At 48.9% G+C, this 27,224-nt stretch overlaps 2 protein-coding genes and 1 non-coding gene across 3 annotated transcripts in view; 2 read left to right on the top strand and 1 right to left on the bottom strand.

Moving 5' to 3' along the window:
* Positions 1 to 1,422: 1,422 nt before the first annotated feature.
* On the bottom strand, positions 1,423 to 9,637 carry NOTUM (NOTUM, palmitoleoyl-protein carboxylesterase). Its single transcript, XM_015295353.4, has 11 exons — positions 9,093 to 9,637; positions 8,692 to 8,744; positions 8,468 to 8,563; positions 7,852 to 7,912; positions 6,984 to 7,042; positions 5,992 to 6,094; positions 5,598 to 5,789; positions 5,175 to 5,275; positions 4,921 to 5,068; positions 4,264 to 4,311; positions 1,423 to 4,111 (listed from the first exon to the last, which is right to left on the bottom strand). Exons 1-11 carry the CDS (start codon positions 9,617 to 9,619, stop codon positions 3,805 to 3,807), a joined length of 1,695 nt encoding a protein of 564 aa, XP_015150839.2. The 5' UTR covers positions 9,620 to 9,637; the 3' UTR covers positions 1,423 to 3,804.
* The window catches only part of ASPSCR1 (ASPSCR1, UBX domain containing tether for SLC2A4), a 41,903-nt gene continuing 23,353 nt past the window's right edge, over positions 8,675 to 27,224 (top strand). The window contains 7 exon segments of the mRNA NM_001389524.2: positions 8,675 to 8,737; positions 13,651 to 13,845; positions 14,296 to 14,351; positions 15,201 to 15,315; positions 19,442 to 19,542; positions 26,090 to 26,147; positions 26,939 to 27,012. Of these exon segments, the coding sequence (NP_001376453.1) occupies positions 15,274 to 15,315; positions 19,442 to 19,542; positions 26,090 to 26,147; positions 26,939 to 27,012 (275 nt within the window). The 5' untranslated portion in view covers positions 8,675 to 8,737; positions 13,651 to 13,845; positions 14,296 to 14,351; positions 15,201 to 15,273.
* Positions 13,704 to 13,800, top strand: MIR6599 (microRNA 6599). Its single transcript, NR_105593.1, has one exon. It is a non-coding gene; the product is annotated as a microRNA 6599 (primary transcript).

The raw sequence follows: 27,224 nt of genomic DNA, 5'->3' as shown, positions 1-27,224 counted from the left end.
TGCTTTGGAACACGGATTCCAATAGAAATGGTCAAACGCCACAACTGGATCCCAGCTTTCCCCATCGCCATTTACGGCGTACATTTCCCCAGGCTTCTTCACTGCTGAAAAGTCTCTTTATTCCAACTATAAGAGTTAAATAAGATGATTGCTGTGACTTCACAATGCAAAAAATGCCACAGAAGGGATTCCTCATGCAGCCCACGCGTGGCACCAGGCCTCAGCCTGACACCAGGCCCCTGCCTCACTCTGGCACCCAGGGTCATCCCCAACCTCAAATCGCACACCAGGCTGAGGTGGCAACAGAGAATTGCTGCTTCGAACCGTTTATGATCTTGGTGTGCTGCTGGGAGGGGGTCTGGGTTTGTGTAGGTGGGGCTGCCCCTGGTCCTGCCACACTGTGTGTGGGGCCCACCTGCTTGCACCCACACAGTGCCGCTGTGACCTGGGGGTGGAATTGGCACAATTAACATCACAACAACCAGGAAATGCAATGAAAGGGCTGAGAGACTACAGGGGGGGGTTGCTGTCACTGATCCCTGTCCCTCCTAACTCTGTGATGCTAATCCTTCACCTCCAGCAGGGCCTTTTCCAGGGTATCTGCATCTAAAGGGGCTGTAAGAAGGGGACAGAGTCTTTATCAGGGTCTGTTGGGATAGGACAGGGGAAAATGGTTTCAGACTAAAAGATGGCAGATTTAGACTGGATATTAGAAAGAAGTTTTTACACTGTGGGCAGTGAGGCAGTGGCACAGGTTGCCCAGAGAGGCGGTGGTGCCCCATCCCTGCAGACAGCCGAGGTCAGGGGATGGGCTGTGAGCACTGCTGGAGCTGTGGGTGTCCCTGCTCAGTGCAGGGCTGGCACCACATGGCCTTTAGGGTCCCTTCCAACTCCAACCATCCCATGATTCCATGGTTCATTGCTGAGTGCTGCTCCGTACTGTGGCACATCCTTTAAGTTGGGGGCTGTGTTACAAGGTACAGCTATCATAGCATCACTCCGTAAGTAGCATTCTGTTGCACGCAAACACAGCTGAAATCACACTCATCATTTTTCTTCTTAAGCCACAACCAGAGCTCCTCTATGCCCTTTATCCCCACGCCTTCCTATCAAAGCATTTGGCTGCAGCTGGACCACGCTGGCTACGCTGAGTCTGAAACTACAGCCATGCAGCGCACATACTTACACCCACTGTCAGCTTTTGATTTCTTAATTGCATTTTAATTTTAGCTCAATCACATGATCCTATTGGGGACAATTTTTCAGTGATGAGTTTCTAATAGGAAGCATCTCATCTAGTCATGAGATCTGAGCGTACAAACACATGGTATGGAATTCTTCCAGTCTCACCCCTCCTGCTGTTGGCTTCCATATAGCAAATATCACTGGTGATGAACTTAGAAGTGTCAGCTTCACAAAGGCTTGGGAAAATTATATTTATTGCACGAGTACAAGAAGAAATATAGAACTGGGAGTCACCCCCTGGGTTACAGATTCCTGTTACCAGATACTGCTGGCAACCACATCATATAATTTTTCTAATAAATTAGCCAAATTCCCCCCTTAACAATATTTCTGAGGGCTTCTGCTCTGTTTTATCTTTCAAAAGACTGTTGCAGAGCCACACTGAAGTAGAGATTGCTGACTTCCAGGGAATTTTTTTCTCTGCTTGCAAGAAAAAAAATAGATGTCATACAACCCCTCTGAACATTCCTTGCCTTTTAGAAATTAGCCTTTGAATTCATGTTGTAGAAATACAGGCAACCAGCTCAGTGGAAAGTATTGCAAACTTGAACAGTGGCATTTATACGTTTCCTGGCAGAAGCATTGCTGGACACAGAGCCATCAAAAGGCATCACCCTGTGTACAACCATTCGCAGAACAACTGACAGATGCAGCAGTTTCCCTCGATGCTCCCAAGAGAAGAATGAGTGTATGGCAGCAATTCTAGCTGCTACTCCGGTACCAGAGCTCTGCACTGACTGACCCTAAGCAACTCTGGCCCTCAAAGGAATCCCGCTTTCTGCACGCTTTCAGACATTCCCTGTATTGAAGAAGCCTCTCAGCTTAGTGCCACGAAAAGTATAGTCAGAACAATGTTACTGTTACATCAGTAATTAAAGCATACAAATTATTAGTAATTCCTACACAAATAATATGGAAACTCCACTGATAGCTTTCTTGCATTTCAGCTCTGCTGGGAGCACCATTCATTTTCTCCTTACCACTCCATCTGAGCTGAGTATTAAGCCCCATCTCACACAGCAGGGCTGCTTCCCAGCATGGTGCTGCCTGGGTGTTTGCTGCAGTCCATAGGAAGTGAGGGGATGGTTGGGACCTTACAGACAGCACTGCATTTAACCTGGTAAGCTCTCCCTTGAAAGCGTGTGGAATTTTTCTAACGTTAGGCCCTCACGTTCTGTTGCTTATGCACTGCGTAACCACTTCCACAGTGCAAGTGAGCACAAAGGAGGTGTTAAGAACCTCTGCAGAAAGGATGGAAGTTGTGCTCTGTGCACAGGTTTGCCTGCACTGACACAGCATGCTATAGCAAAGCTCTTAAACAAGCTTTCTGCTCTAAGGAATGGCCTCTTGCTGTCTCCAGCTTCAGCCACACTTCTGATCCCTCCCCGGCTCTCATCCCATTTCAAAGAGGGTGTGTTCACAAATGAGAGGAATGGAAATATGTTGTTTCTTGTCTTGTGCTTTTATGTTGGAAACGCTTTGCCTTTTAAGACAGGCCTGCTTGAATCAAACATTTCTTAACTGCTGTAAAGACAGATCTCAAAATGCACTTAAAATGCAATGCCCTGGAATACCTGACATATCACAGTCCTCAAGCTGAAAATGCCATTGTAAGGATGCAAACAGCAGATGCTGGGTAAAAATCTCCATCTTCATACACTACGATCTCTTCTTGAGAGAGAATGACAAAGCATACTGCGAGGGGAACACCAGAGTCTCATTATTGTAAAATGACAACACCACTCTCAGCCCACCGCCAGGCACAGTGATCGTAAGGAAATCCCATCCAAATGAGCAGCATATACAACTTTACAAAGACATATGAATGGTTCTCTGGTCAGCTCTTATAAATAGCATTTTACATATTAAAATAAATATGTCCACATTGCCAAAGTAGCAAGAGGTTTCTTCGTTATTTAAAAAAAATATGTTACAAAACAATATCATTTATATTTCTTGCTTAGTTTTAAAAAAGTAATAAAAAAAGTCATTTTATAAAATAAGACGAAAGTAAGTTGATTACAAGAGTGTCCATCCCTAGCACGTGTCCTTGGTTTGTGCACTGCGATACATGATGAGATGCTGGCCTCTAGGAAGTCATGTAATCATTTCTTCACCTCTAGTTGGACAAAAGAAATCCAGTGCTTGCTTTTTTCACCACTTGTATGAGTCTATGATGTCAAATTCGTGGCAAGGGAGAAAGTCCTAGATCTGGGGAAGGTTCTCATCGTGCTATTTATGGCTTCTCTACTCCCTGTGTCAGATTGCCTTGTGTAACACAGAAGAGGATGTGAATGGCCAAGACCGAGCCCTGGAGTTTGGAGGTAACACGTTCCAGTCAAACAGTGTAAGCAAGAAATTGCTTGGTTTTTTCCTTTCTTTTCTTAACACATCCTAAGTGTGCAAGAGTGTGGGAGCATGTGGGGGTGTGCAGGTTACAGCCTGTACGGGGGTGAGCGTGCACCAGCCTGCATGAGCGTAAGGAAGATTAGAGAGAGTGGGAGAAGGGCTCCGAGTCTCCTCCTGATCTAATCTCTCTGCCCTTGGGAAGATCCCCTCCTAGTTACCACTGCTGAGCATCCCCAGGAGTTTACTGGGCTCCAGGCCCTGTTGCTGTGCCATCTTCTGTACATCAAAACCCATGTGCATGAGGAACTGGATGACGTTCATCTCCTGCCCTGTGAACTGGTCCCTGATAGTGGGGCACGAGGGGTTGCAGTGGGGCCATGGACAGCTGTCAATCAGATGAATTGGGCAACCTTTCAGAGGGGCCTTCCCATTTTTGTTGCTCTCATGTAGGCTCCGATCCCAACAGTGCAGGGCGCGGGGTAACGATGTCCCCTTCACCTGGATGTCTGTCCAATGGCTGAAAAGACAAACCATACAGATTGTGTCAGAGAGGTCAGGCTATCGGGACTTTGTGAAACATAATAATAACTAAATAACCACTAAATAACAGTGGTTATTTCCCCCACTGTTTTCATGTTGACCTTTCAGAGAAGCTGTAAACTCACTCACTTGCGTGTAATGATCTCATGAGATAAACAGGCAGGAGCAAAGCTAGCACTAAAGGAGAAAACAGAAACACAGATTAGGTCTTGGGAGGATAAATTAGCCCCTGTTCAACAGAACCTTCTCAACGAGACAGAGGGTGGGATTTTTGCTGCCCTGACAAAGTGCTTTGAAACAGCAATGACTATCATGGTATAAAACCTGGTTGGTCTCCAAAGTACCTAGAAGAAAAGGGGTTCCATCCTGCATCTACTACAAGAGACTCCTGTTGCATACAGCAACTAAAGTACATGAATAGTTGATGAGACAACAGAGGTAGAACTATCTCAGCGTTTTATGGTCGGTACTTTCCAAAAGAACCCCGTGGGGTGGGTGGCTGTGCAATGGCAAGGGGTCTCAGACCTCACTATGGAGGTTGGCAAAAAACAAAACCAACCAGCACCAACACGTTCTTATCAATAACAAAAGACAACCGGTAACTGTGAGCCTGCAAATTCCTGTGTGCTTATTCAGAAATGAAAAAGGCAGGATTCTTGGCATAGACCAAGTACAGTTATCAATGCATGACACCAATTTCTGCAGAGATCAGATAAATGCTATCAGAATACAGGATAAACGGCTTCTCTTGGAAGTACACGCGTTGCTTTTTCCTCCAAGACTTACGTCACGTCCTTCAAGGTGTTTCTCAGCTCCCTACCCAGATTCTGGATGTACAGCCACTGCCCCTCCTGAACAGGCTGCCCGGTGAGGTGTACATTGTCCACAGTAAGCTGGGCCTCATCAAACAGCCACTGGACAACAAAGACCGGACCTGGAAAGACAAAAAAAAAAAGAAGGAAAAAGAAGGCAAACATTGCTGTAAGTTATCTGCAGAGAAAAACCCAGAACCCATTTTCTCTCTCTCCTCCAATACTTACATCGAAGAGTGGGGTAAATCTTATACCCGAAAAAACAATTCCATTCTTCTCCCTCTTTAAACTGCAGCTTACAGCGTTCAGGAACAATGCCATTCCAATACCTGGAAGACAAAGCAGCAACAGAACGAATGTCATGATAACATCTTAACAGTGATCTTTCCATATGCCGGTCTATTTCTGCTCTGGTTATAAGTGCCAACTTACTAGAAGCAAAGCTCTTTCTTGACTGTACAGTCAGTGCATTGTAGAGCAGCTAACTGCACACTTTCTTTCATGTGTCTGTATTTTAAATATAAAATCCCCGAAGAGACCACTGATGTTATATAACAAACACTCTTCAGGTGTCCAAATGCAGGAAGACAGAGGAGAACATCCTCCCACACTGACCTTCACAAAAGCACACTTCAGAGCACGTGACTGTACCTTATTCCTCTTCTGATGGCTTCTGTTGGAGCACACGTTATGGTATCGATACAGTCAGTTCTGCGATACTGCTTATTATCCAGGAACCACCCGGAGTCTGCCAAGCCGCGAACCTGGATCCCTTGGTAGCCCATCTCCTCCAGCTGCTCTGCCACACGATCCACGTTCAGCAGCACTCCTGTTCCTCCAGCACTGCAACAGCAATTTGAGTACTGCAGTGACGATGCAGATATGGCCACGGCACGGCTGCTAGCATACGTCTCCTCTCACAGTAGCCACACTCTAAACAACTTCATTTACCCACAGGACAGCCCCGTGGAGAACAGGTGGAGGGTTTGCTGCTGAGGCCTCTTTCCAAAGGGCTTTCTGCTGTGGATGCCCTGCAGACACATACCTGCTCCCTGCCAGCAGCAGCACTTTTGCAGTGCTAAGACCTTTTCCCACGAGCTCCTTGATGACCTCCTGGATGATCAGCGCTCCCATGAAGGCATATTCATCTGAAACAGAGACCTCAGTGTCAACAAAGCTGTTTCCTGCCCAGGGTTAGACCTTCCCTTCCCCTCCACAAATGCATAAGAACATTACAGAAGGACCACAGATCTAAACACTGGCCCGTTCCCTCCACCTGCATGTCCCCCCGTGTTAAACTTCCCTGAAAGAAGTGAATAAGCAGTGAACAGAATACAAGGTAACACCAGCAGGCCTTCCTACAGAGTGCTCAGTAATTGGTGAGCTAAGAGAAGGAAAAGGAGAGCAAAGCAGACTGTTTCTGTAGGTATTACTCCTTGTAACATCTTAACTCAGTGAGCACCAGGTGAAACAGATCACAGGTATGAAATTCAGCTCCATCTGGGAGAGGACTCCTCCAGGCAGATGCTGAGTTCTGGCATTATCAAAAGGACAGCTGATGCAAAGCGGGCACGTATGCAAAGCAACGATTCTTTTTGCAAAGAATTCTGCAGATAGCTTTAGTGTGACACGCAACAACTCCTTTCCAAGGACAGAAATCTCCCTGAGACAAGTTTGAAGTTCAGTTCACTTGCCTCTCCCATCAGCAAAGCCAAAGTCACATGCAACAAACCATGGCTCCTCAGCTGCACCGTTTAATTTGCTGTGTGCTGGAAGCCGGGGAGTCATCCAAAAGGAATTCAGTTCCTCTAATCCTCGCCTACTGCATCAGTAACATCTCCGCAAGCAGTGGCTCTGAACTATGTCAAAACAGACTGTGCTAAAGAGATCAGGATGTTTTATCTGGAAGTAGCTCGATATTCTTTCCTGCCCTTCAGTGAGAAAAGCCTGTTCCCCATTCGCGCATTTCACAGAAGTCTGGCCATAGCCTTCAAAGTACAACGGCTGCGGCAGCAACAGCCCGTCAGCAACACTCACTTTTCTCAGACTTGGAAGAGGCACCGCTCCAAACATCACTTGAGCAATACGGGATGAATCTGTAAAAGAGTTGTGTGAGTGCTGCGTTCCTGCGGGGTGAGGATGGGGTCACACGACTGAAGAAAATTAAACCCTGGGGAGGGGAGAAGGGAAAGGCTTCTCATCCACACAGCCCCTGACATACCCTCCTGCACAGCCTATACCCGTTACCTCCTAACGCTGCTGGCTTTACTGAGATAAATCAACAAAGAACGTGTCTTTTGTTGATCCAGCTGAAGTGCTATGCCAGGTGGGCAGGGCAGGGGGCTGTGATGTTGCCCTCAGCTCCCACTGACACAGTGGTGCCTGCACAGTGAAACTGTGCTTCAGTTCTGTCACACCTACATTGAGAAGATGCTCAGCCGTGCAACGCTGAGTGCAGCCACCCAGGGGCCACGCAGGAATGATTTTACCTTCCCAATCTGCCTACAGCTTGCAGGATGCACGTTCACATCCCTCTGCTTTTCCCTCCTACACAGACGCGTAGAAACGGATCTTTCTCATTTCTCCTCTTTGAACTAAAGGAGTGATTCCATGCCCCCCCGAGCTGGCGGACACACAACACGCCACGGGATTTGCCACTTCATCTATTTGAGAAGGCTCTCAGCTACCCCAAGTCCTTCTCCATCACCCCACGGCTCCCTGCAGAGCAGACTTGGAGCTCTCTAGTCCAGGCCGGCACAACTTCAGTTAGATGTGTATGGCACCCACGGAGGAAACGGGCAATTTCCTCATGGGGCTGTTGGCCTTAACCTGTCCCTGCAGCATTCCTGCTACCCCAAAGCAGGAGGTAACAGCAGAAGCCATCTCCCCGAGCAGTCTCTCTTACACCATGTTGGCGTTCCACCAGTGGGGGTTCTCCTCCGGCTGTGACGACAGGATCCCCGTTCCTGCAGATGGACGCAAAGAGGGAACATTCAGTGACACTCTGATTTCTACGTGAGCTTCAGAGCGTGGTTTGCGTTAGGGCTGGAGCCTGCCTACAGAGCTCCATCCATACAGCTCCTGCAGCACAGAAAGGCCCCACGGCACAGAGATGAGCACTTCCCTGACACCGAATGCCCTCAGGTGAGCACCTGCAAATGGGAGCAGTGGGATGGGGAGGGACTGAGTGCAACCAGAAGGAAGGGAGGCTGGCAGTGCTCTGCCAGCCCCGGAGCCCCACAGCTCTGGGTATCGATTCAGCTTACGTGTGACATTAAAAAGCCAAAGGTACTTCTATGCACACCGATGCATACAGCACCGCGATCCGAGTGGGGAAGGGGTGTACTGAGAGAAGCACAGACGCGCTTCAAAACAAGCACCCAAACCAAGCTTTAGAAGATCCCGGCGGGTCTGGAGCGCATTTACAGTAAGGAGGGGACGCGGGCCGGAGTTCCGTGAGGCCGCGCTGCCCACAGCCTAACAAACACCGCTCCCCCACGTGCCCGCCGGGCGACGCTCACCCACTCTGGTCGCGGGCCACTCCTTGGAGCTCATCAGCCTCCGCATGGTGTCGTAGCGCGTGTCGCAGTTCTCCCTGTTGAAGCAGTACCAGCCCCCTGCGGGGCACCGCGGGTCACGCCGCGCCGCCCCCGCGCGCAGGCGCGGGCTGCCCGGAGCCGAGGGCAGGCGGCCAGCGCGGGGCCGCCCCGAGCCGCGCCCGGGCGAGGCGGCGCCGGAGGCTCACCTTCCAGGAACAGCAGCCACCGCCGACTGCCCTTCGACTCTTTGAGGTAGTAGCTGCGGACAAACAAACAGGAGGCGGCGCGGCCTTAGCGGGAGCTGCGCCCGACCGCAGCGCTTTGATGCCCGCCCCGCCGGAGCGTCGGCGCTACGCAAAATATTTGCTCAGCGCCGAGGAGAGGCGGCGGGAGCGGAGCCGCGGCGCGGGGCGCGCCAAGACGCTGCGGGCGCGGCCGGCCGGGAGGCGCTGCACCTGTCGCTGCCGGGCCGAGCGCGGCCGCGAGGTGGCGCCATAGGCCTCGGGGCCGCGCCGGGGCCGGGCGGCGGGGAGCGCTCTCCGGGCCGGGGGCTGCGGGGCGCCGCGGGACGGCGGCGGGGGCGGCGCGGCGCGGCGCGGGGACTCACCCGGCCGGGCTGCCGTCGTTGCAGGTGACCGAGGCGTTGTGCAGGAGGTGCAGGCGCAGGTCGTGCGGCAGCGCCTGGGCCGAGCAGGGGTACAGCGACTGCGCCAGGCTCTTGACCTGCGCCATGAAGCTGTCCATGTTGCCCTCCACGGCGGTGAAGTCCAGCGGGAAGCTCTCGGCCGGCGCCGCCGCCGCCGCCGCCGTCGCCTCGCCACGCTCGCGGGCCGCCGGGCCCCGCCGCCGCCAGCCCTTCCTGCCCTCGCCGCCGGGCCCGGCGTGCAGCAACCCCAGCAGCAGCAGGAGGTGCACGGCCGCCGTGCCCATCGCCGCCCGCCGCCACCCGCCCCGCGCCGCGGCGGCCGCCAGCCCCCGGTGCCGGGCGACGCCGCCCGCGCTCCGCCGCGCCCCGCCGAGCCGTCCGCGGGGCCGGGGGTCGGCGGCGGGCGGCGAGGGCAGCGCCGACGGCGCGGGCTCGGCGGGGCGGCTGCCGGCGCAGGAGCCCGCCGCCCGCTCCCAGGCGGCGAGCATGACAGAGGGGCACGGAGTGCGCGGGGAGCGCGCCGGGGGCGCCGCCAGCCCGGGCGCCGCGTGGGGCAGCAGCCGGCCAGCCCCCGCCCTGCCCTGCCCTCCGCCCCCTCGGAGCGAGGCGGAGGGAGCGGGGGGTCTGCGCCGCGCCCGCCGCACCGGCACGGCGAGCCGCCGCCGCTCCGCAGGGCCGTCCCCCGCGCCGCGCCGCCATCGCCGCCCCTCGGGCTGGCGCCGGGACCGCGGACGGCGGCGCCTCCGGACCTCCTCGCCCGCGGGGCGGCCCTTCGGGCAGGGCCGGGCGCGGGGGGCCGGGCCGCTCGGAGGCCCCGACGGCGCCGCGAGGCCCCGCACGTGTCGGCCCCGGCGGCGGCGGCGGCGCCCCCGACCCGCGCCCCCTCCCTCCCCCCGACCCCCCGCAACCCGGCGGCGGCTCCTCCCCGGCCCCGCGGGGTGGTTCTTCTCGCCCCCCGCCCGCGGGAGGAGACGTCCCCGAGCCGAGCGCGTTCCCGCATCCGCCGCGGCCGCTCCCCGAGCCGGGTCTCCCGGTGCCGGCCCGAGCGGAGCCCGGCCCCGACCTGCGGGGCTCTGGAAGAGCGGGAAGCGGTCGTTTCTCCCGAGAAAGCGGCGCTCCGCTCCGTGTGGGCGGCCGGAGCGGGCGGCTGCGAGCCGGGGAACAAAGGGGCGCGGAGGGGCCCGGCTGTGCTTACAGGGGACGTTGGCGGGGGGTGCCCGCACGGTGTGGGCAGCGCTCCGCCCGCGCCCTCCCGCCTCGGGACTCCGAAGGACTTTTCCTGCCGCTCCCCGCGGTTACCTGCGTGGGGTGGGGGATCTGCCGGCAGCTCTCCCTGGTTGTTCCGTAGCGTTGTGACATTTACGGTATCTTTTAAAAAGAATTCTGGTCAGAAGGCAACGTTAAGTATCTGTTAGTGGGCTGCCTGTCAACCATAAGAGTGAGGCACGTCCCAAAAATGTAACTATCTCAAACTTCAGCGTTACAAACCATGAACACGCAGAGAAAAAGCTGCGCTTAGCGCACGTCTGTCTGGGTTTAGATACCACAAAGGGCAGCTCCTGTGCTTCAGCAGCCCCGGGAGGAGCAGGGCTGCAGGCTGTCCTCATCAGGAAATCTATCTGGGATCAAAAAAGTGAAAGGAGTGAAATCCAGAAATAGAAAGCGGAGAGGTTTTTTGCTGGGCACAAGTTAAGGCTGTTATCTGCTGCAGCTGCATTTCTTCCTCAGCCTGTTTGGACTTTGAAGGTGTATCCCCAGCCCTGAGCGTCCTACACAGTGCTGCACCATTGCATCCTACTGCAGCGCCGTTCCCATCCCTCCTGCACGGCCGCTGGGAGCTGTTGTGGGGGTTTGTGGGGCTGCAGGGCTGGGGGGCAGCCGGGAGCTGCTGAAACACATCGCTTTGTGAGGCCTCTGTGCTCTGGGATCACCAGTGTGGTTGGCACGAGCAGCTGCAGGAGCTCATATAGCTCAGATCCCAGTAGCTGCAAGGAAATGGGACAGGTAATAGCACTGAGCCTCACCCTACTTCCTTAGAGAAAAGGATGCCTCCCATCACTCTGACTGGCTCGTGTTCTGTTTTTGTGTTCTGTCTCTTTGGGGAGCTCTGGAGCTGGGCTCTGCACCAGCTGTCGTGCTCACTGGGGACATTGGGGAGCCGTAGGGCAAAGAGGAGAGTGTGTTACTGTTGCAGATCTCTGGGCTTTTGTCCAAAGTGGTGAAGCAAAGAGGTTCAAATGATGCCTCTCCTGCATGTACCTGACTCCATCCTGCTCTGCTGTTTGCTCGGAGCACTCTTACTCATCCTTCCATCATCTGTATGGCCTCTGCTGCAAGGAGCAGGGGCTGTTGGGAGAGAGTGAGGCTCTGAGGGTATGGGAAGAGCTTCCTTCTGGATGTTTACCTTTGGTACAGTGACACACTGAGTTTGGGGAACATCCAAGCGCATGCATTTCAGTTACTGAATACTATTTGTCAGTGTGAGAGCTTCACCTTCGACAAGAGCCACCCTGCGCTGAGCAGATTGTGCCCAGCGTGGCAGGAGGCTCAGTGAGAGCTGTGAAACACACAGACACCTGCAAGCTGCAGGTTTGGATTTGTTATTGGTAGGAGTAAGTTATGTGGGAGGCCACCATTTAACCACTGGGAGTAACATAAAGGGAGGTGCTTTTTGATTTAGTACCCCACCGAATGAAGTAGCCTGTGTAATACGTTCCAGTATGTCCAAGTGCAGTTCAGTACGTTGGAATTCCTTGGACCTTGCTGTGCTATAGGAAATGAGACAGAAATGAGATGTTTCTGCTCAAGTTCCCCACCTCATTTCCTAAGTCTCGAATTGACCAGAAGCTGTGGTGGTGGGGAGGTGTAAATCACCACACAGACAGCACTCAGCAGCAGCTAAAATCCCACTTCTCGTGGTCCCACTGCTTCACCACCAGCTCTCCTACCATCAGCGCTGGGGGGGATAAGGGAGCTTTAGTGGGATGGCGTATCCCGGCCGTACCCACAGCACAGAGCTCTGTGTGGTGCTGTGCTGGGAGCCCCGGGACTCAGCAGGAGGAAATGCTGTACAGAAATCCTCCTTACTGAGATAAGCGACTGTTGTTCTGCATGACATTTTGGTTACAAGGTGTTTCCAGGTGTTCACAGTTAATTTCTTACCCATTTGAAAGAAAATAAAAAGGTTGTCGGGTATTTGTGTGGTGTGTGGTGTGTGTGTTTTCAAGCAGTAAAAGTTCTGCATTATTCCACGTGGGTGTGTGACTGAATGCAAACACACACAGCTCCAGGAATACATACTTCATGCCAAGCACTGCTGGCTGCCCGACAGGTGACTTCAGGGAAGGACTGTGGCAGGGGGTTGCAGCTTGATAACCCTTGAGCTCCCTTCCAACCCAACCCAGGCCGTTCTGTGATTCTTCTACGCTTTCTTCACTGTAATCGCTGACGAAAAGCAGCTTCTCAGCACTCTGTAGTGCAGTGGGTGTTCTTTTGCTGTGCTCACCTGCAGCATTGCAGGCACCTTCACCCTGACAGTGGCAGAAGTCTGGATTGTTAGAGATATTTTCAGCTGTTTCCTGACGAGTCCCTCTTTCTTTGTTGCACTTTAATGAGCTCCAGGTTTATTTCCCCCCCCCCCCCCCTTTCTCTCCTGGTGCTTCTAATTTCAGATGGATATTTAAGATTAGAAGTGGCTCTGGATACGTAATGTGACCCTTAACCTCCATGCAGCTTTCTGACTCTGACTTGCCATTAAAAGCTACGTCCGTCTCCTTTCCTGCAGCGTGAAGATTTTCAGCTGAAATTACATCCGTGGTCTTTTTCTTTCTTAACAGGAGCAACTTTTCTCTACAGGTTGTGTCACTTTCAGATGCGAAATAGCAATCAGCTGCCTTTTCCTGGCATCAAACAAGAGCCACCCCCCATCCAGAAACTACTTTCAGGCTCCATGAAAACCAAAATGTATCTTTTAAAACCTCAACGGTTGCTCCACCTCAGCAGCTGTCATTAACAGAGCCATTTTAATTGCTTCTTCATACCTCCTGTGAAGGTGTTCACCAGTGTCAGGGCAGGGTCCCTTGATTTGATACACAAGCACGTTGTGGTGTTTGTTGCCCCATTTGTAGGCAGTGGTGTGACAGTGGCCCTTCCCAACACAACAGAAAGAACAGAAACCATGAATTAAAGACATTTTTGAGTATTGGTGTAAACAATGTGTTGTACAATGCAACATCCTTCACTGCTGTCACCACATGCCATAGAGCAGTCCTGGTGTTGGATATGGGGAGCTGTGCTCGGCAGCCAGAGGACGTCTGCATCACCACCTTCCCACTGCCTCGTTTCTTCCCTTCTTTGCTGTGCTTAAGAAGACCGAGCGTTATCTTTAACACCAGCCTTCCCTTAAAAGGGCCTTTTTCTTTTACAAACCGGGCAGGACAGAGCTGGATGGAGGCAGCGGGGAAAAGCTTCAGCTGAAGGGATTCCAGTGGCTAACCCAGGCTCCCCTTCTTAACGACAGGAGCAACCAAAGCACCGTCCACGGCTGACTCTTCGGGAACGCGTTCAGCGTAGCAGAGGCGGTGCTGGGAGCGAAGGGAGGCTCCGGTCCGCTCTGAGGGCACACGATGTGACGGATCCTGGCTCCCTCCGCTCCTCCCGGCGCACACCTCATGTGAACGGACGAGCTCGCAGCGCTGATCGCGGGGCAGAGGAGGTTCGGGCGTAGCGTCGTCTTTTCCGTGCTGTCACACGGGCAGCCGCTGGGAGCGTCGGCTCGGAGCCGCACACCGCGGGGATGGCGGTGCCGCCGGGCGCAGAGCGGGGCGAGCCCGGAGCCGTGCTCTGCCCGGGGAGCTCCCTACGAGCCCGTTCTCTCGGCTGACGAACACCCCGCAGCCCGCTGCAGGCCCCGCTCGTACCGGCGGCCGCGGGAGGCGGGGCGGGGCGGGCGCAGTGCGGCTCCTCCCCGGGAGGGAAGATGGCGGCGGCGGGCGGGGGGGGTGCGGCGGTGTCGGTGTTGGCCCCCAGCGGGCGGCGGGTCACGGTGCGGGTGGGGCCCGGCACGGTGCTGCTCCAGGTGGGTCCGGGTCGGGGGCGGTGCGCGGCGGGCCGGGCCTGGAGCCGGTCTCGGAGCCGGGCCGTGACGTCTCCGTTCTCTCCGCAGGTCCTCGAGGAGGTCTGCAGGAAGCAGGGCGGCAGTCCCGCTGAGTACGGCCTGAAGTGAGTCCCTGCGCGGGGTCGTCCGCGCTGCTTCAGTTCCGAGCCGGGCCGAGGCCCGGGCCCAGCTCCGGGCCCTCCACGATTCCGCCCGGCGGCGCGGCCCTGCGCTGTCCTGGGGGCGCCCGCGCGGCCCTCCCGCCTCGAAGGCCTCCCGCTGCCCGCCTCAGCTCGGCCCGGGAAGGCCGTGTGGGAGCGGCCGCCCGGCTGCTGGGTGCGCGTGGAGCGGGCCGATGTGTCCCGGAGCCGTTCGCTAAGCCGGGAACTGCTTTTACTCATTGCCGGTGCAGGTGTTGTGTGGTAATACATGAGGAAACAGCTCATAGTTAGCAGTGGGGAGAGAGATCCACACTGCGCAGTTCTGATGATCCTCCAGAAAGTTATTTCCTTCAAATTAATCTCAGTGGATTTTCCGGTGTCAAAGTCCATTCACTCTTGAGGTAGATACTGAAATCCTTCCATAAAAACATGCCCCCGCTTCTCCCCCTCATACACTTTCTCTAGTTCCCTACAGGACCCCCTGTTGCCTGCTGTTCTGACTGCATGCCTTTACAGTGTGAAAACCAGGTTGTCCATCTGATGGGCAGCAGCATACCTTGTTATTTATCATCAAATGCACACCTTGTGTGATTTAGCTGACATTTCTCTGACATCTCTCTTGTCAGAGCATTCGTTGAGGATTTTATCTGTGACTTCTACAAGCTGTAGCTTTTGGTATGCTGTATCATCACGCTGTAACAGCCTGCCCTCGGAGAGCTCTCTTGCTCCAGACCTGGATGTTAGGCCCCTAAAGTGATGTGACCGTGGTCTGTGATGGTTGCCATTGTCTTCAACTGCTGTATTTCTCTTTAGGTTTCAGAGAAATGTGTTGGATCTCACTTTACAGTGGAGATTTGCCAGACTGCCCAACAATGCCAAGCTGGAGATGGTGCCAGTCTCTTGTAATAGAGTGGGAATTGGAAACACGGTACGTTCATTACAAACAGTGACCTGATTTAATGTTCAGTCCTGCTGGATGTGATCCTGTCAGATCTAATGAACGGGGACATGTTCGGGATTGACCAGTGCTGGAGTGGAGGACCACCCAACGAATAGCGGAGGTGTGATGGAAAATAGTTTGGTAGCTGGAAGTCTTTGCTTACAGTCCATGTGGTCGTGGAGGGTTGGAGGGTTCTTTTGAAGAGCTGAAAAACTTTGCAGTCGTAAATATATATGACCTTAAAGATTGCTGATGACTTCGCTCAAAAGCTGAGTTCTCTTTGCCAGTTTCTATTTCAGTTACTGTCGTTTGCTTCTGAGTTTCAACTAAAATCTCAGTTCTTTACAGAATTCACAGTGTATTCACACAGCTTTATCACTGTCTCTGACATGCTGTGTCTAGCAGTGGCCTAATGCCCCTGTTTGTTACTACTGGCCAAGGGCTCATGGGTGCTTTGTTCTGTAGGAATTATTGCCATCCTCAGGAGACTTAAATCTTTTCATGCATGTCATTCTAACAGCTGGAGGCACAACTTAATGGATATATGTTACTGAACATAAACATTTGATGTGGTAAAATCTTATTCAAACAGTCTGGAAATGAAAATTTGTCTAATGCTTAAAGTAATCTCTTTTTTTACTGATGTCCTTAATAAGGAGCTTCTCAGCTTTTGTGAAAATCTTCAGGTCTGTTGATCTCTTAATGTCTACCTGCCAAATTGTGATAGTGGTATTTTGTTGTAGTAGTTACGTTGACTGTCACATAATAAACTCATACATAAGTTGAAAGTTGAACACTGTTTTATTAGAAGGCTTTGGGGTCTTCACTCTGGTTTGCTGTGGGTGTGTTTTATAGCTTTGGGTATCACTAATGTTCACATTTACCTTTCAAACTTCCATATGCTTTGTTCTGGTGCTAGTGTTTCCTTTCTGACTCTGTGACAGAAAGACATGTCTGCTCAAAATGACATCATTTAAAAGGCAGAACAAAACCAAATCGCAACCTGGGAGGATCTGCTGCAATTTTCAGTTAAAAGAAGGTTATGATGGCATGGAGTAACATTTCCAAATGCAAGTGGTTCTATCAGAATGGTACAGTGATGAGCACCTGACCTTTGAATCTAGTTTGAGAGGCATCATATTGTGGGGAAAAAATGGTTTTATTTAAGAAGATGGATGGAGCCTATTAGAAAGGTTGAGTACTGTGTAATGTAGGAGAAGGGTTATAAGGTGGGTTCACAAACTGTTTGAGGTTGGTCGTTGTTAAAGCTGATTAAAATTGTTATTTAGTTGTATTTCAACAAAATAATCCACAGGAATAGGAGTTCCCTTAGAGTGCTTGTTGGTGTTTGAAGGAGTTGAGAAGGCAGAGCAAACATGCTTGCAAATGTTGCAATCTGAACAGAGTTGCTGTCCCATAAACTAAGAACAGACACTTCACTAGAAGTTGTTTTATGGACAGTAGGAGAAAATGCTTGGTAAAAATAAATACGGTTGTCCAAAAGAATTCCCTGTCGCTGAGAAAGAGTGTCACATTCTGTAGGAAGTTTAAAACAACTGGATAGTTCTGGGGATTGAACTGACACTGTACTGTGGCCTAATGTGGTGGCTGTGGAGATGTGGACTCGATCACGTAGCTTGGTTAAGGTAATCTTGGGGTGAATCTGATTCTGTGCCATTTGTTATTGACCAAATTCCCCTTGTGATGGCAGGTGATCTCGGGGCACAGTCAGCACGGTTCTGGTGAAAAAGTTATTGTTCCTTTCCTTATCTGTTTGTAAACTTAGAGATACCAGTGCCAATTATCTTCAATTATTTTACACGGAGACTGGGATTTTTTTAAAAGACTTTTCCAATTGACTGACTGTGACTTTCTTGACATACTTAGCTTTGAACTGTTGCCCAAGAGACTGATGCAACTGGCAGTCTGAATTTCAGGGCCGGATTCTGGTGGAATGGTGATGTCAGCTGTCATCACTCTGCTGTAGCTGAGGGTAATCTCCGGCTTCTCTTCAGCATGGAGGAAACCAGGAGGTCGTGTTAATGGTGGGCTGAAATCCTGCCTTCTGTTAGCTGGTTGTTGGCGATGCCACCGTGATTCCCATCTCCAGCAGATCAAAATCTGCAGTCCTGCAAGGGCTGGTGGGAGCTGCAGCAGATGGTAAACACACTCCTCCAAAGAAATTGGAGTATGTGGTGTAATTGTTTGGCTGCTTAACCTTTTCTCTGGGGCTGTTCCTCAGCTTATTCATTTTGGAAGTGCCCTTTATTTATTGATTTTCCAGTAGAAATTTTCTATAGAGCATAAAGGATGCTTCATGAGCTAATAAGTGTAGATGTTCACATTCCAGGTTGGAAAACACTTTTTTTCTTTTCTTCTAATGCCACGTGTAGGTACTTAAAAACTTGAAGTTGTGCATTAAAATGTGGTGGTTAGGAAGCCTTTGTGAATTGCAAGTTGCATAGATTGTCTTTTTGGACTTGGTAATAGTTGGTTTGGTCTCCAGTAACTTAAAAAGACAGTTCTGAACCGTGCTTGTTGTTCCTCTGTGTGGATATGCAAGTTATGTTATTTGTTGGGCTTTGGGAAGGCTTTTTGTACGTTGGTGCTTAAGTTGACAGAGCTTTGTGTTGTGTGGGTATCACTACTTGTGCATCAGTTCTGTCCGAGCCATTGGAATTCATTTGATAGAGCTATGGAGCTTCTCACTGTACAGTTTCAGCTGCCTGTGGTGGCACACCATATGGGACTCTTGCATCCTTTCTCTGTTGGTGTTTCAGTTCATGGTGATACAACATTCCAATAAGAACCCCTGACAAGTGGGATCTGTTACCTGAGTTGGTATTTTTCTACCACCTTTGGCTGCACTGTTAGAACAGTGTATGAGCTGAGCAGTGCTGAGAGAGGGAACGTTCAGGGGAGCACATCTCAGGCTGTGGTATGGAGACTGAGTTTGCCACTTGCACTAAAACTGTTCTGTGCAGAGCTCCCTTGTAGCTGTGACCCCATCAGCTGCTTTCAGTGCTGTTGAACACTTCTGTAAAAGTCTCCTCTTTTGGCTTCTCGTCTCACTTTTTCCTGTTCAGCTCCCTCCAATTGCTTGTTCAAAAGGTCCTCCATGTTCCATTTTACTTTCTCTAGGCTTTGACCTGAGCTCCTTCTCTCTCCCCTCTGCCTGCATCTTCTGGCTCTAGCTGGCACATATGCTTCCTTCAAAGTCATTTCTTTTTGACTCTGAGTAGATACGCAGTCATGGTAGTGAGGATCAACTGCGGTGAACTCATAGCTGCACAAACATTGCAGTATTTGGAGAACAGTGTGACTTCTCTTTTTTCCATCCTCTGAATCAAGAGGAGATTTTTTTTAATAAGGGCTCAATTTTTTTTTCTAATTTCTGCTGTTACTTCAGGGCTATTGGAAAATCAGGAATATTCCTTGTGTTACAACATTTCATAATCAAATAGATGTCCTCTGGAATTCTTGACAGTGTTTGATTAAGAAGCAAAGTCTGGAGTGCAGAGAAGTCCTTGGAGAGCGATACTGGTTGGGCTGGTGGATGTCTGGATGACAGAATCAGATCTGTTGTCCTGCTGTTTTTCTAGACAGAGGTAGTAACAATAGCTAGTACCATGCTGTGCGTTCTTACTGCGTGAGAATACATTACAGGTTGTGCAGCTGAGAAGAACAGGACAGATTCATGTCAGATTATTTAAATGGTAATTTCCTAGCAGCACTGAGTGCGCACTGTGAGCTTGGACTCTGAAAGCAAAGCTGTTAATTGCATTTGGCAGATCTTTTGAAACTGAAGTCATGTGGTCGTGTTGAATTTTCAGTGATGTGAGAGGATACTGCCATGCTAATGAATCACCCAAATGAATCTGTTTGCTGGAGAATTAAAATTACAATATTTGTAGCAGAACAATTTGTTACAAATATTAACTTCTAAGATATTGTAATCAACGTTTGCGTCTAATGTAACCACTTGCAGCAAGTGCTTAGAAGGAAGTTGCATTTTTTTGGATAGCAGGTTCTAGAGATCATTGAAATGATGAAGAAAGTTGCAAAGAAAAGGGTTTTCATTCAGCATTTGTAATTCAGCATGTTTTTCCTGTAGGTTCGGATTGCACTGCAGTTAGATGATGGCTCCCGTTTGCAAGATACCTTTCTCTGTCAACAGACTTTGTGGGAACTTCTGAACCATTTTGCAAAGACCAGGTGAGCAACGCAGTGAAAAGAATACGTGTTTGAATAGATCTCTATGTGACAGTCTGTAGTTGCAGTTACAGAGCTTTCTGCTTTAACCCCAAGTAGGCAGCTGCTGGCTCTCCTCCCCGTGGTCCCCAGTGGGATGGAGGAAGAGAATTGGAAGGGAGGAGGTTAGAAAGTTTGTGATTTGAGATAAATGCAGTTTAATAAGTTAAAAAAAAACAACCCAAACCAACACACTCTTGCTTCACCTGGTAGGAGGGGTTCTAAAGCAGGTTGCTGTTGCTTTTGGTTGCTGTTGCTTTTGGGACTTGCTGTCATGCAGATCTTCAAGGAAATATGGAGCTCTCAGCAAGCAATATGGAATCTTCAGAAGACTGATTAAATCCTATTTAAGTGGAAGAAAATCTGGTCTTAGATTTATGAAATATATACATGGGTTAGAAATCTTACTGTTTGAGTCCAGTTTTAATTGAGTGCTTTCTTTTGTCTTTAGTTTTGACTTAAAGATGTTGTATTGTTTCAAGATGTCAAGCTAATAAACTTTTCTCTATAGACAGTTCTTCTTTTGTGGCTTGGAAGATGTGGCAGCCATTCTATTCCAAATAGAATTTCCAAGTCTTGTTGTTTTTCTATTGTGGTTTGATTCACCTTTCTCTTGATAATGGGTCAATTCAGAACCTGTGTTTCTATCTTGTTCTTCCTCTTGCATTCCTTGCTGTCTGCCAGTTGCTCTTGGCTTTTTCTAATGTGACTGGAGAACTTCTTGCTTCTGTTGCCTATTAATTTCTTGCTCCTCTGAACAGATGCTGTATTGCAATATTGTGCAACCAGGAAGTATTTTTTTGTTAGTTTCTCAGAACTCTCAAACATTGATCAATCTGAAGAGGTGGTGGCCTTCTATCTGCAATGTTCTTATGTCTCCGAGGCTGCAGTGCTAGAAAAGCTGCAGAGTGAGTGGTCACTGTGAAAGGAAGGGGGGATGATGAAGTTGCATTCAGCGAAGCTCAACCTTTCAGCACAGGCTTACAGGATGCAAAGTGATGGATTGTCATGCACGCTGAGTTGTAGCAGTTGCCCAATGGTGGGCACGTGTTAGCATTTGCCTAACATATACCTGCAGAAACAACCTTAGCTGAAGTTTAATATTGCTTATTCTGTACTGGTCTTGAAATAGCTGAAGAAACAGAGTTCTGGAGTTGAATTGGCCAACGTTACCTCAGTATGTCGGGGTGGCACAGTTGGGTTGTGTGACTTGAGTTGCTCTGGAGCTGTTGCCAGAGTAAAAGAAGTAATTCTTTGGACCTCCCAGTGATGTGCTGTTGGTTTTCTGTCAGCTTAGCTCCCCCACTGCCCCACAGAAAGATCAAACGAGGACCTGGTGTTGGCCCGAGGGAGGGAGATGGGATCATGGGGTCTGTCAAAAACATCACCATAGTAGTTACTGCTTATTTCCTGCACTCCCATCTAACTCTCCTCATAGTATTTGTGCAGCTTTGTGGGGAATTGGCTTACGTAGTTGATTCAGCTGAAAAACAGTATTTTCCTTAGGTCAGTTTCCTAATCCAGTTAAGAACTGTCTTGCAGACGGTTACGACAAGAAGTGTAACGTGTCAGAAATAAAGACCCAAAGGGGGGAGCAGATGGGTAGGAATGGTTTATGTCAGCTTTTCTACTCAGCATTTTGTATCACCAAACAATAGTTTGAGGAAATGCTTGAGGTAGTCTAAAGTGGTACAAGTGAGTTACTCATTCTTCTCACTAATGGTGAGGTCTACTGTCTGGCATTTACTCTCAAGTCAAAAGGGACAGTCTGCATGTAAATGCCAGACAGAAAATAATTACTTTTATTTTCTGGTAGAGGAAAGAGAGAGGCAAGAGAGGAATGGAGAAACAAAGGCCTGGTGTTCTGGGTGTTTTAAGGCCTCTCTTGAACCTTACTACATCCTTGGTGCCTCTGGGAGAAGAGGGGTGCCTGTTGCAGTTCAGGAGCTGCCAGATTGGAGCTTTTATTTGTTACAGGTTGTTGTGACACTGATAGTTAATATGCACAGTGGTCTTTTTAAGGTTATAGCTGCTACTGTGTTATTGACTTCAGTTCATGAGGCACAGCCATTCTCTTCTGCCCTCTGGAAGCTGAGCTCAGATGCTTGGGTGGACTTTGTAGGCTTCCAATTTGACACAAAAAGCAGTGAAGGTGGTGTGTGTGACTTGCACGACGAGCTGGATCTATAGCCATACATTCAGATTTTATGGGCTGTGCTGTTCCAGTGTGTGCTGACGCAGCTGACTTAACCAGTCAACAAATTTGTGACTTCTGCTGAATCCTCCCTTCCAGTTTCCAACTGGAGACGTTTTCCTGGAATGCTCAGCCTCTGTAAGTGCGTGAGGGGAAGCATTCTAAATCCACTGGAATTTCCCCCAGGTCTCCAACGTCCATCTTGGCTAATTGGGTCTGAAGAAGGTCTGGAAGCTATTGTCAGGCTGCTCCTCCTCTCAGCATGCAGCAGTCCTTGCACAAGATGTTTACAGGCCCTGTCAGATCACTACATGGAGGAATCTAATCTGCTTGCCGTTCCCCTTCTAAAGAACAGCACATCAAAGAAATGACAATGTGTTTGATGTATGTGCCTGCCTCAGTGAATGAATGTAATGGATTAACAGCAGCTGGAGGAGGAGCCTGCTGGCTTACCAGAGTTATACAAAAATAAGTCTCCCTGGGATCTTTGCTTGGAGTCTGTTCTTCAGAGACCGGTTGAGGGCACAAGTGGTGGATGCCCTTTTAGCATCAGACCTGGGAGAGCTGTTGCTTTTCAGCCTCCTACTTTTGCCCCTGTGGCAGCTTCAGTAGCTCTGTAGATTGTTTTACGTGGAAGTGATTGCAGTCTGGGTGCTTGAAGGCCATTGACTTTGACTCTTCGCTACGTCTGTGGTGTCATTCATTCAGTTCAGTTATTTTTTCACACGTTTTTAGAAGGCTGTTCAACCAAAGGGTTCCTTGGATTAAAGTGGAAAGAGATTTTGAAAAGGTGAATGGAATTGGGTTGTGTAAGTCAAATTAGTTTCCTCTCTTCTTGGACTGTTTGGTGAAGATGTGTGTTCCACTGCATCCTAGCTTCTCTCCTCCTAAATGATCATCATCACCATTTTCTGGTAGATGACCTGAGGTTAATGTTTTTATTCCCCTGAGCTGTTTTTGTCTCCCATTTTCTGTGGTTCCAAAGAGAAACTGCAGCCTATGAAGTCTGCACTGTTTCCTCCATATCTCAGCAGCCCTTTCTTTTTCTGCAGTTTGATGAAGGATTTCTTTAGGGATACAGGTGGTCCTGGTTGGAAGCAAAAATGTTAAAGGCAAAGTGAAGTTCACTGTCTGTTCCAGGTCGCCTGGAGAAGTCTGAGCATGCATAGCCTGTGCTAAAGACAGTCTCTTAGGTGCTATTTTGTTCCAAACTTCCAATCAGGAGACAAATTGTGGGGTTGCTTGCTTTGTTTTTTGCCTTAAATCATCAAGGTTTGCATTCCATACCGGAGTGTAAGCAGAACCCACCCCTTATTGCAGACTTGCTTCCCCCCACCATGGGATTGGGAAGAGGCAAAGTGACAGCTGCAGAATGCCTCTTGAGACCAGCCTAACTCCGAGGTTTCTGACAGCTTGAGCGTGTCCTGGATGCTGATGCTTTGCTGCCATTGCTTCAAGTACTCTAGCAGCTGTAGTATTTATAAACACAACTGCAAGTAGGGTCCTCCTGGTATACGGGAGAATGCCTGCAGTAATGGAACCAGCTTTCCTTCCAACACTGGTGGTGATTGCAGTGACTCCAGTGTCTGAGTAAGAGCAGAAAAGGGGTCACATAGGAATAGTCATGCTGGAGCAGAAAGCTGCACGTCTGCTACAGATTGGTTCCTGCAGAGCATCGTGTATGGCTTTTTGTGCTTGGCTGAGTATAAGTGATTGCAGAACTGCACATGGTTGCAACCTATTTTAGGTTGTTTTGGTGTTGCTTTTTTTTTTTTTTCCCCTTTGAACTACAAACTTAATTGTTTTTCATAAGCTGAAGCTTGGCTGTAATTAGGATGCTGTGGGCATGTCTGTCACCTACTTCCTGCACGATGGCATTTGGTACATTGGCTGGGAGAAGTGTGTTTTCCCTTCCCTTCCCCCCTCAAAAAAGAAGAGGTACCTCAGTACTATGAACCCATTCTGATCTGTTGCAGTCAATCTGATAGCAGTTCTCAGCCCCTCACTTCCCTGAACAGAACTCAGGGCTGGTTTTACATGTTGCTGTCTATGGATTTGTTGAGTCTAGCAAGTGGGGCTCATCATTTTGGTTGTGACTCGCCTTATCCTGTATCACCATGCTGCTGCGTGCTTTATTTAGAAAGGTTTAAACCTTTAGATCAAGGCTGGAGATAGGCAGCTACAGCTAAAGCAAACAGAAATCTGAATTCTGGTCGGTGCTTAACTGGTTTGCTCCCCCACGTCCTCCATCTGGAACTCTTTGATGTGCTCTTGCTCTTGAGGATTACACAAGCATTGAATACTGTAGGTTCCCAGATGGCACTCCCAATTCTGAGTGACTCCTCATTGCAGCTACTCCTCTTGCATTTCTCTGATGCTGTGTTTTGAGTCCTAAATATGAGTGTCCTTGTTGAATTTTCCCGCAGTTTAATGCCTGTATCCCCCTTGTTTTTTTTTCTGCTCTGTAGACTGGCTGACTCCTCCCCTGTTCCATTTGTTTTATCACTTTGTACCAGAGTAAATAAACTCATATTTGGCAAAACATTGATTACATATGTATTCTTCTAAGCTGCTAAACTGTGATGTATTTTTGGACACAACAGAGACACTACGTAAGACATTGACAAAGTTATTGGTGTTGTGTTACTCCAGTTGAGCATTGTGATGACACTTAAGGTTATTGGAATCGCTGCACTGAAAAAACAGGATGTTGCATTTGGGTACACAGGCTCATCTACTGTGCACAGATAGGATGCTCCTCAGTGAAGCTGAGAGATGCCTTTGAGTAGGATGTGGGAGCATAAAGTCAAGAAGTAATGGTGTGAAATGATCCTTCTCTACAGTGCAAGGGAGGAGTCAAACCAGTCACTCAGCCAAAGTGATCGTGCAGTGTACATCAGTGTGACAGACTGCACCCTCCTAACTGTATGCTGGGCCGAATTGGTTCCAGTGCAAGAGGTTAGCATCTGCAATAATTTTTTCTTAGCTTGATTGCTGAGACTATTGGAACCAAACTTGGTTCCCACAGTTAAGCACTAAGACTCTTACGAGCTGTCTGTCTGAAATTCTGGTCAGTGACTTATTCATGTTTCCAGTGGAAGCTTCTCCAGAAATGAAAGGTGCAGGAAGTGTGGAAGTGTGTGACAGTTATCTCAGTAGAATTTAAAGAGGCTTTTTTTTTTTTTTTTTCCCATTAATTAACTTTACATTGAAACAGAATAACTGATCTCTGATAGGATTCTGAGTAATATCCTGAATATATACCTTCACAGTTTGGCAGTGTAGGAGCACACATGACTCTGCATGCAGTGGGCACTGCTGCGTGCTCGAATAATCTTGGATGAGTGAGAGCTGAGTCTTGCTGTGACAGACAGTGATTGTCTTTTTCTTTTCAACCTTCTACATTTGATCAAATGAATGTGTAATAAAGATTCTATTTGGTTTTCTCAGAATTGCTTATCTTGAGGAAAAATGGGAAAAGAAGCATCATTTAAGAGTAGTATGCTGGGGCTGTCATCTTCTCAGCCATGAGCTATTTGTAACTCTCCTGTATGCTATGAGTCATTCACTGAGGTCTTCCCCTGCAGATGGCCTGTCGTTGCCTTGCATCACTTGCCTTGTTGGAACACTTACCTGTGGGCTTATCTTCCCTTCTGTTTTTTTCCTACTACAGCAGCCTTTTCTTTGGCTTTGTTTTGTCCCCAGTCTCCATAATCTGAAAGTCTCTGCTGTTTTTAAATCTCCCTGACGCTAGGACAGACCAACTCTTTGTCCTCACCTCATTAGTTTAGGTTGTGGTTGGGCTTTTAATGGTCTTGAAGGTCATTTCCAACCTGAGCAGTTCTATGATTCTGTTCATTTGCTTTAGAGAACTATTTCATTCCATTTGTTGCTATGCATACATGGACAGAAACTGACCATTCCTTAAAGAAAGTATAGTCTATGCCATCACCAACTATTGAACTTAAAGCAGTACTTGGGCTTTTTAAACTCTCCTCTGTGATGTTATGGATTGGTCAGTGAAGCTCCCTGAGAATGATGTTGAATTTGTCAATTAAGATGGACTTATTTCAAAATTAGCTGGAATTATTTCTTTGTTTCTGAACTCTGTTGAGGGCTGTGTATAAGGAGCAGTGAATGTATTGGAATGCATTCTTGATGTCTACTACTGATTCTGTGAGCTGGGTAATGACTGTTTCTAGATTAACATGGAGAAGAGAGTGTTTCTAGCTATTTTCACTTCACTGTTTCTCTACATTGGTTTTGGAAGGAATTGACTGCTCTACAGATGCTGCAGTATTTTGTTCTTTATTGCAGGGAGTTTCTGGAACAACGTGGTGAATTCTGCCCGGTCTGTATTTACATGCGAGATGAGGTAAGGCAGCAAAACCTCTTAACTGTCTCTTCTTCTGCCCCTAAAGTATAAGGAAAACTTTTCCAACCTGGAAAGTGTTTCTTTTGAACTTTCTTGAGAGGGGAAGTAGAAAAATGTTGATCTTTTCAAAGCCTGACAAGTCTGTATGGAAAAAAGTTCTCTTGGAACGTAACCCTGGGCCGGTTAGACCTCTGAGCCCATAAAATGAGCTCAGTGACCTGTTTGTGTTTTTCTTTCCAACATCTTTTAAAGCTCAAGTCAAAACAGTGGTTTCATTTTAATAAATATTTGCTTTTCTCCCCGTTTTGATCTTTTGCTATTAATGTTTTGTTTAAAATTTTGTATGTGTGTATTACGGAATTTGCTCTCCCTAGCTGTCCCCTTTACTTCCCACTGACCTCTGTGGACATATTGTCTTTATTCTAGAACAGGTCATTACAAGCAGATGGGAGGTGTGTGTAATGAAATCAGCCATCTCCTAGCTCAGAGATGTTGCCTGGTTTAACTGCTGACATAAAAATCATGCTTTGCTGTGGCTGCATCAGGTTTGATTGTATGCATGGGACAGAAACATATAGGTTATCTTCTATGAAGATAACTTAATACTGAATTAAAGCAATACAGGTGCATACAGATGGATTCAGGTTTCATTTCTTACTGCGGAAAGAGTGTTTTGAGTTGTTTCTGGTGCTATGTGGTGGTGGTTTTAATGCAGACTTCTTTCTACAGAGACCTCTTTACATACTCTCAGGTAGGCAGTTGCTGTAATTTCTCCTCTGTTTTTGCTACAGATCTCAGGAAAAGATGCACTAGAGAAGACAACACTGAAGTCACTTGGCTTAACAGGAGGCAGTGCTATTGTCAGGTTGGGAGGAGCAAGTTTGAGCTCTTTGTTTTGTATTTTCACTCTAGTGAATTTGTTTTGTTCAAGTATCAGGGAAAAAAAAAGCAGGAGAAAAAGTTCAAAAAGACAAACAAACATCACTGCACTCAGTAATTATTGTATTTGCCTGTTTATCTGAAACTGCTGCCCAGATGTGCTTCCCACAGCTGCAGATGCTGGCACTGACCAGTTGT

Source organism: Gallus gallus, chromosome 18, assembly GCF_016699485.2.
Source record: "Gallus gallus isolate bGalGal1 chromosome 18, bGalGal1.mat.broiler.GRCg7b, whole genome shotgun sequence".
Lineage (NCBI taxonomy): Eukaryota > Metazoa > Chordata > Aves > Galliformes > Phasianidae > Gallus > Gallus gallus.
The sequence above is the reverse complement of the archived record's forward strand: the minus strand, read 5'-3'. Positions and strand labels throughout refer to the sequence as shown.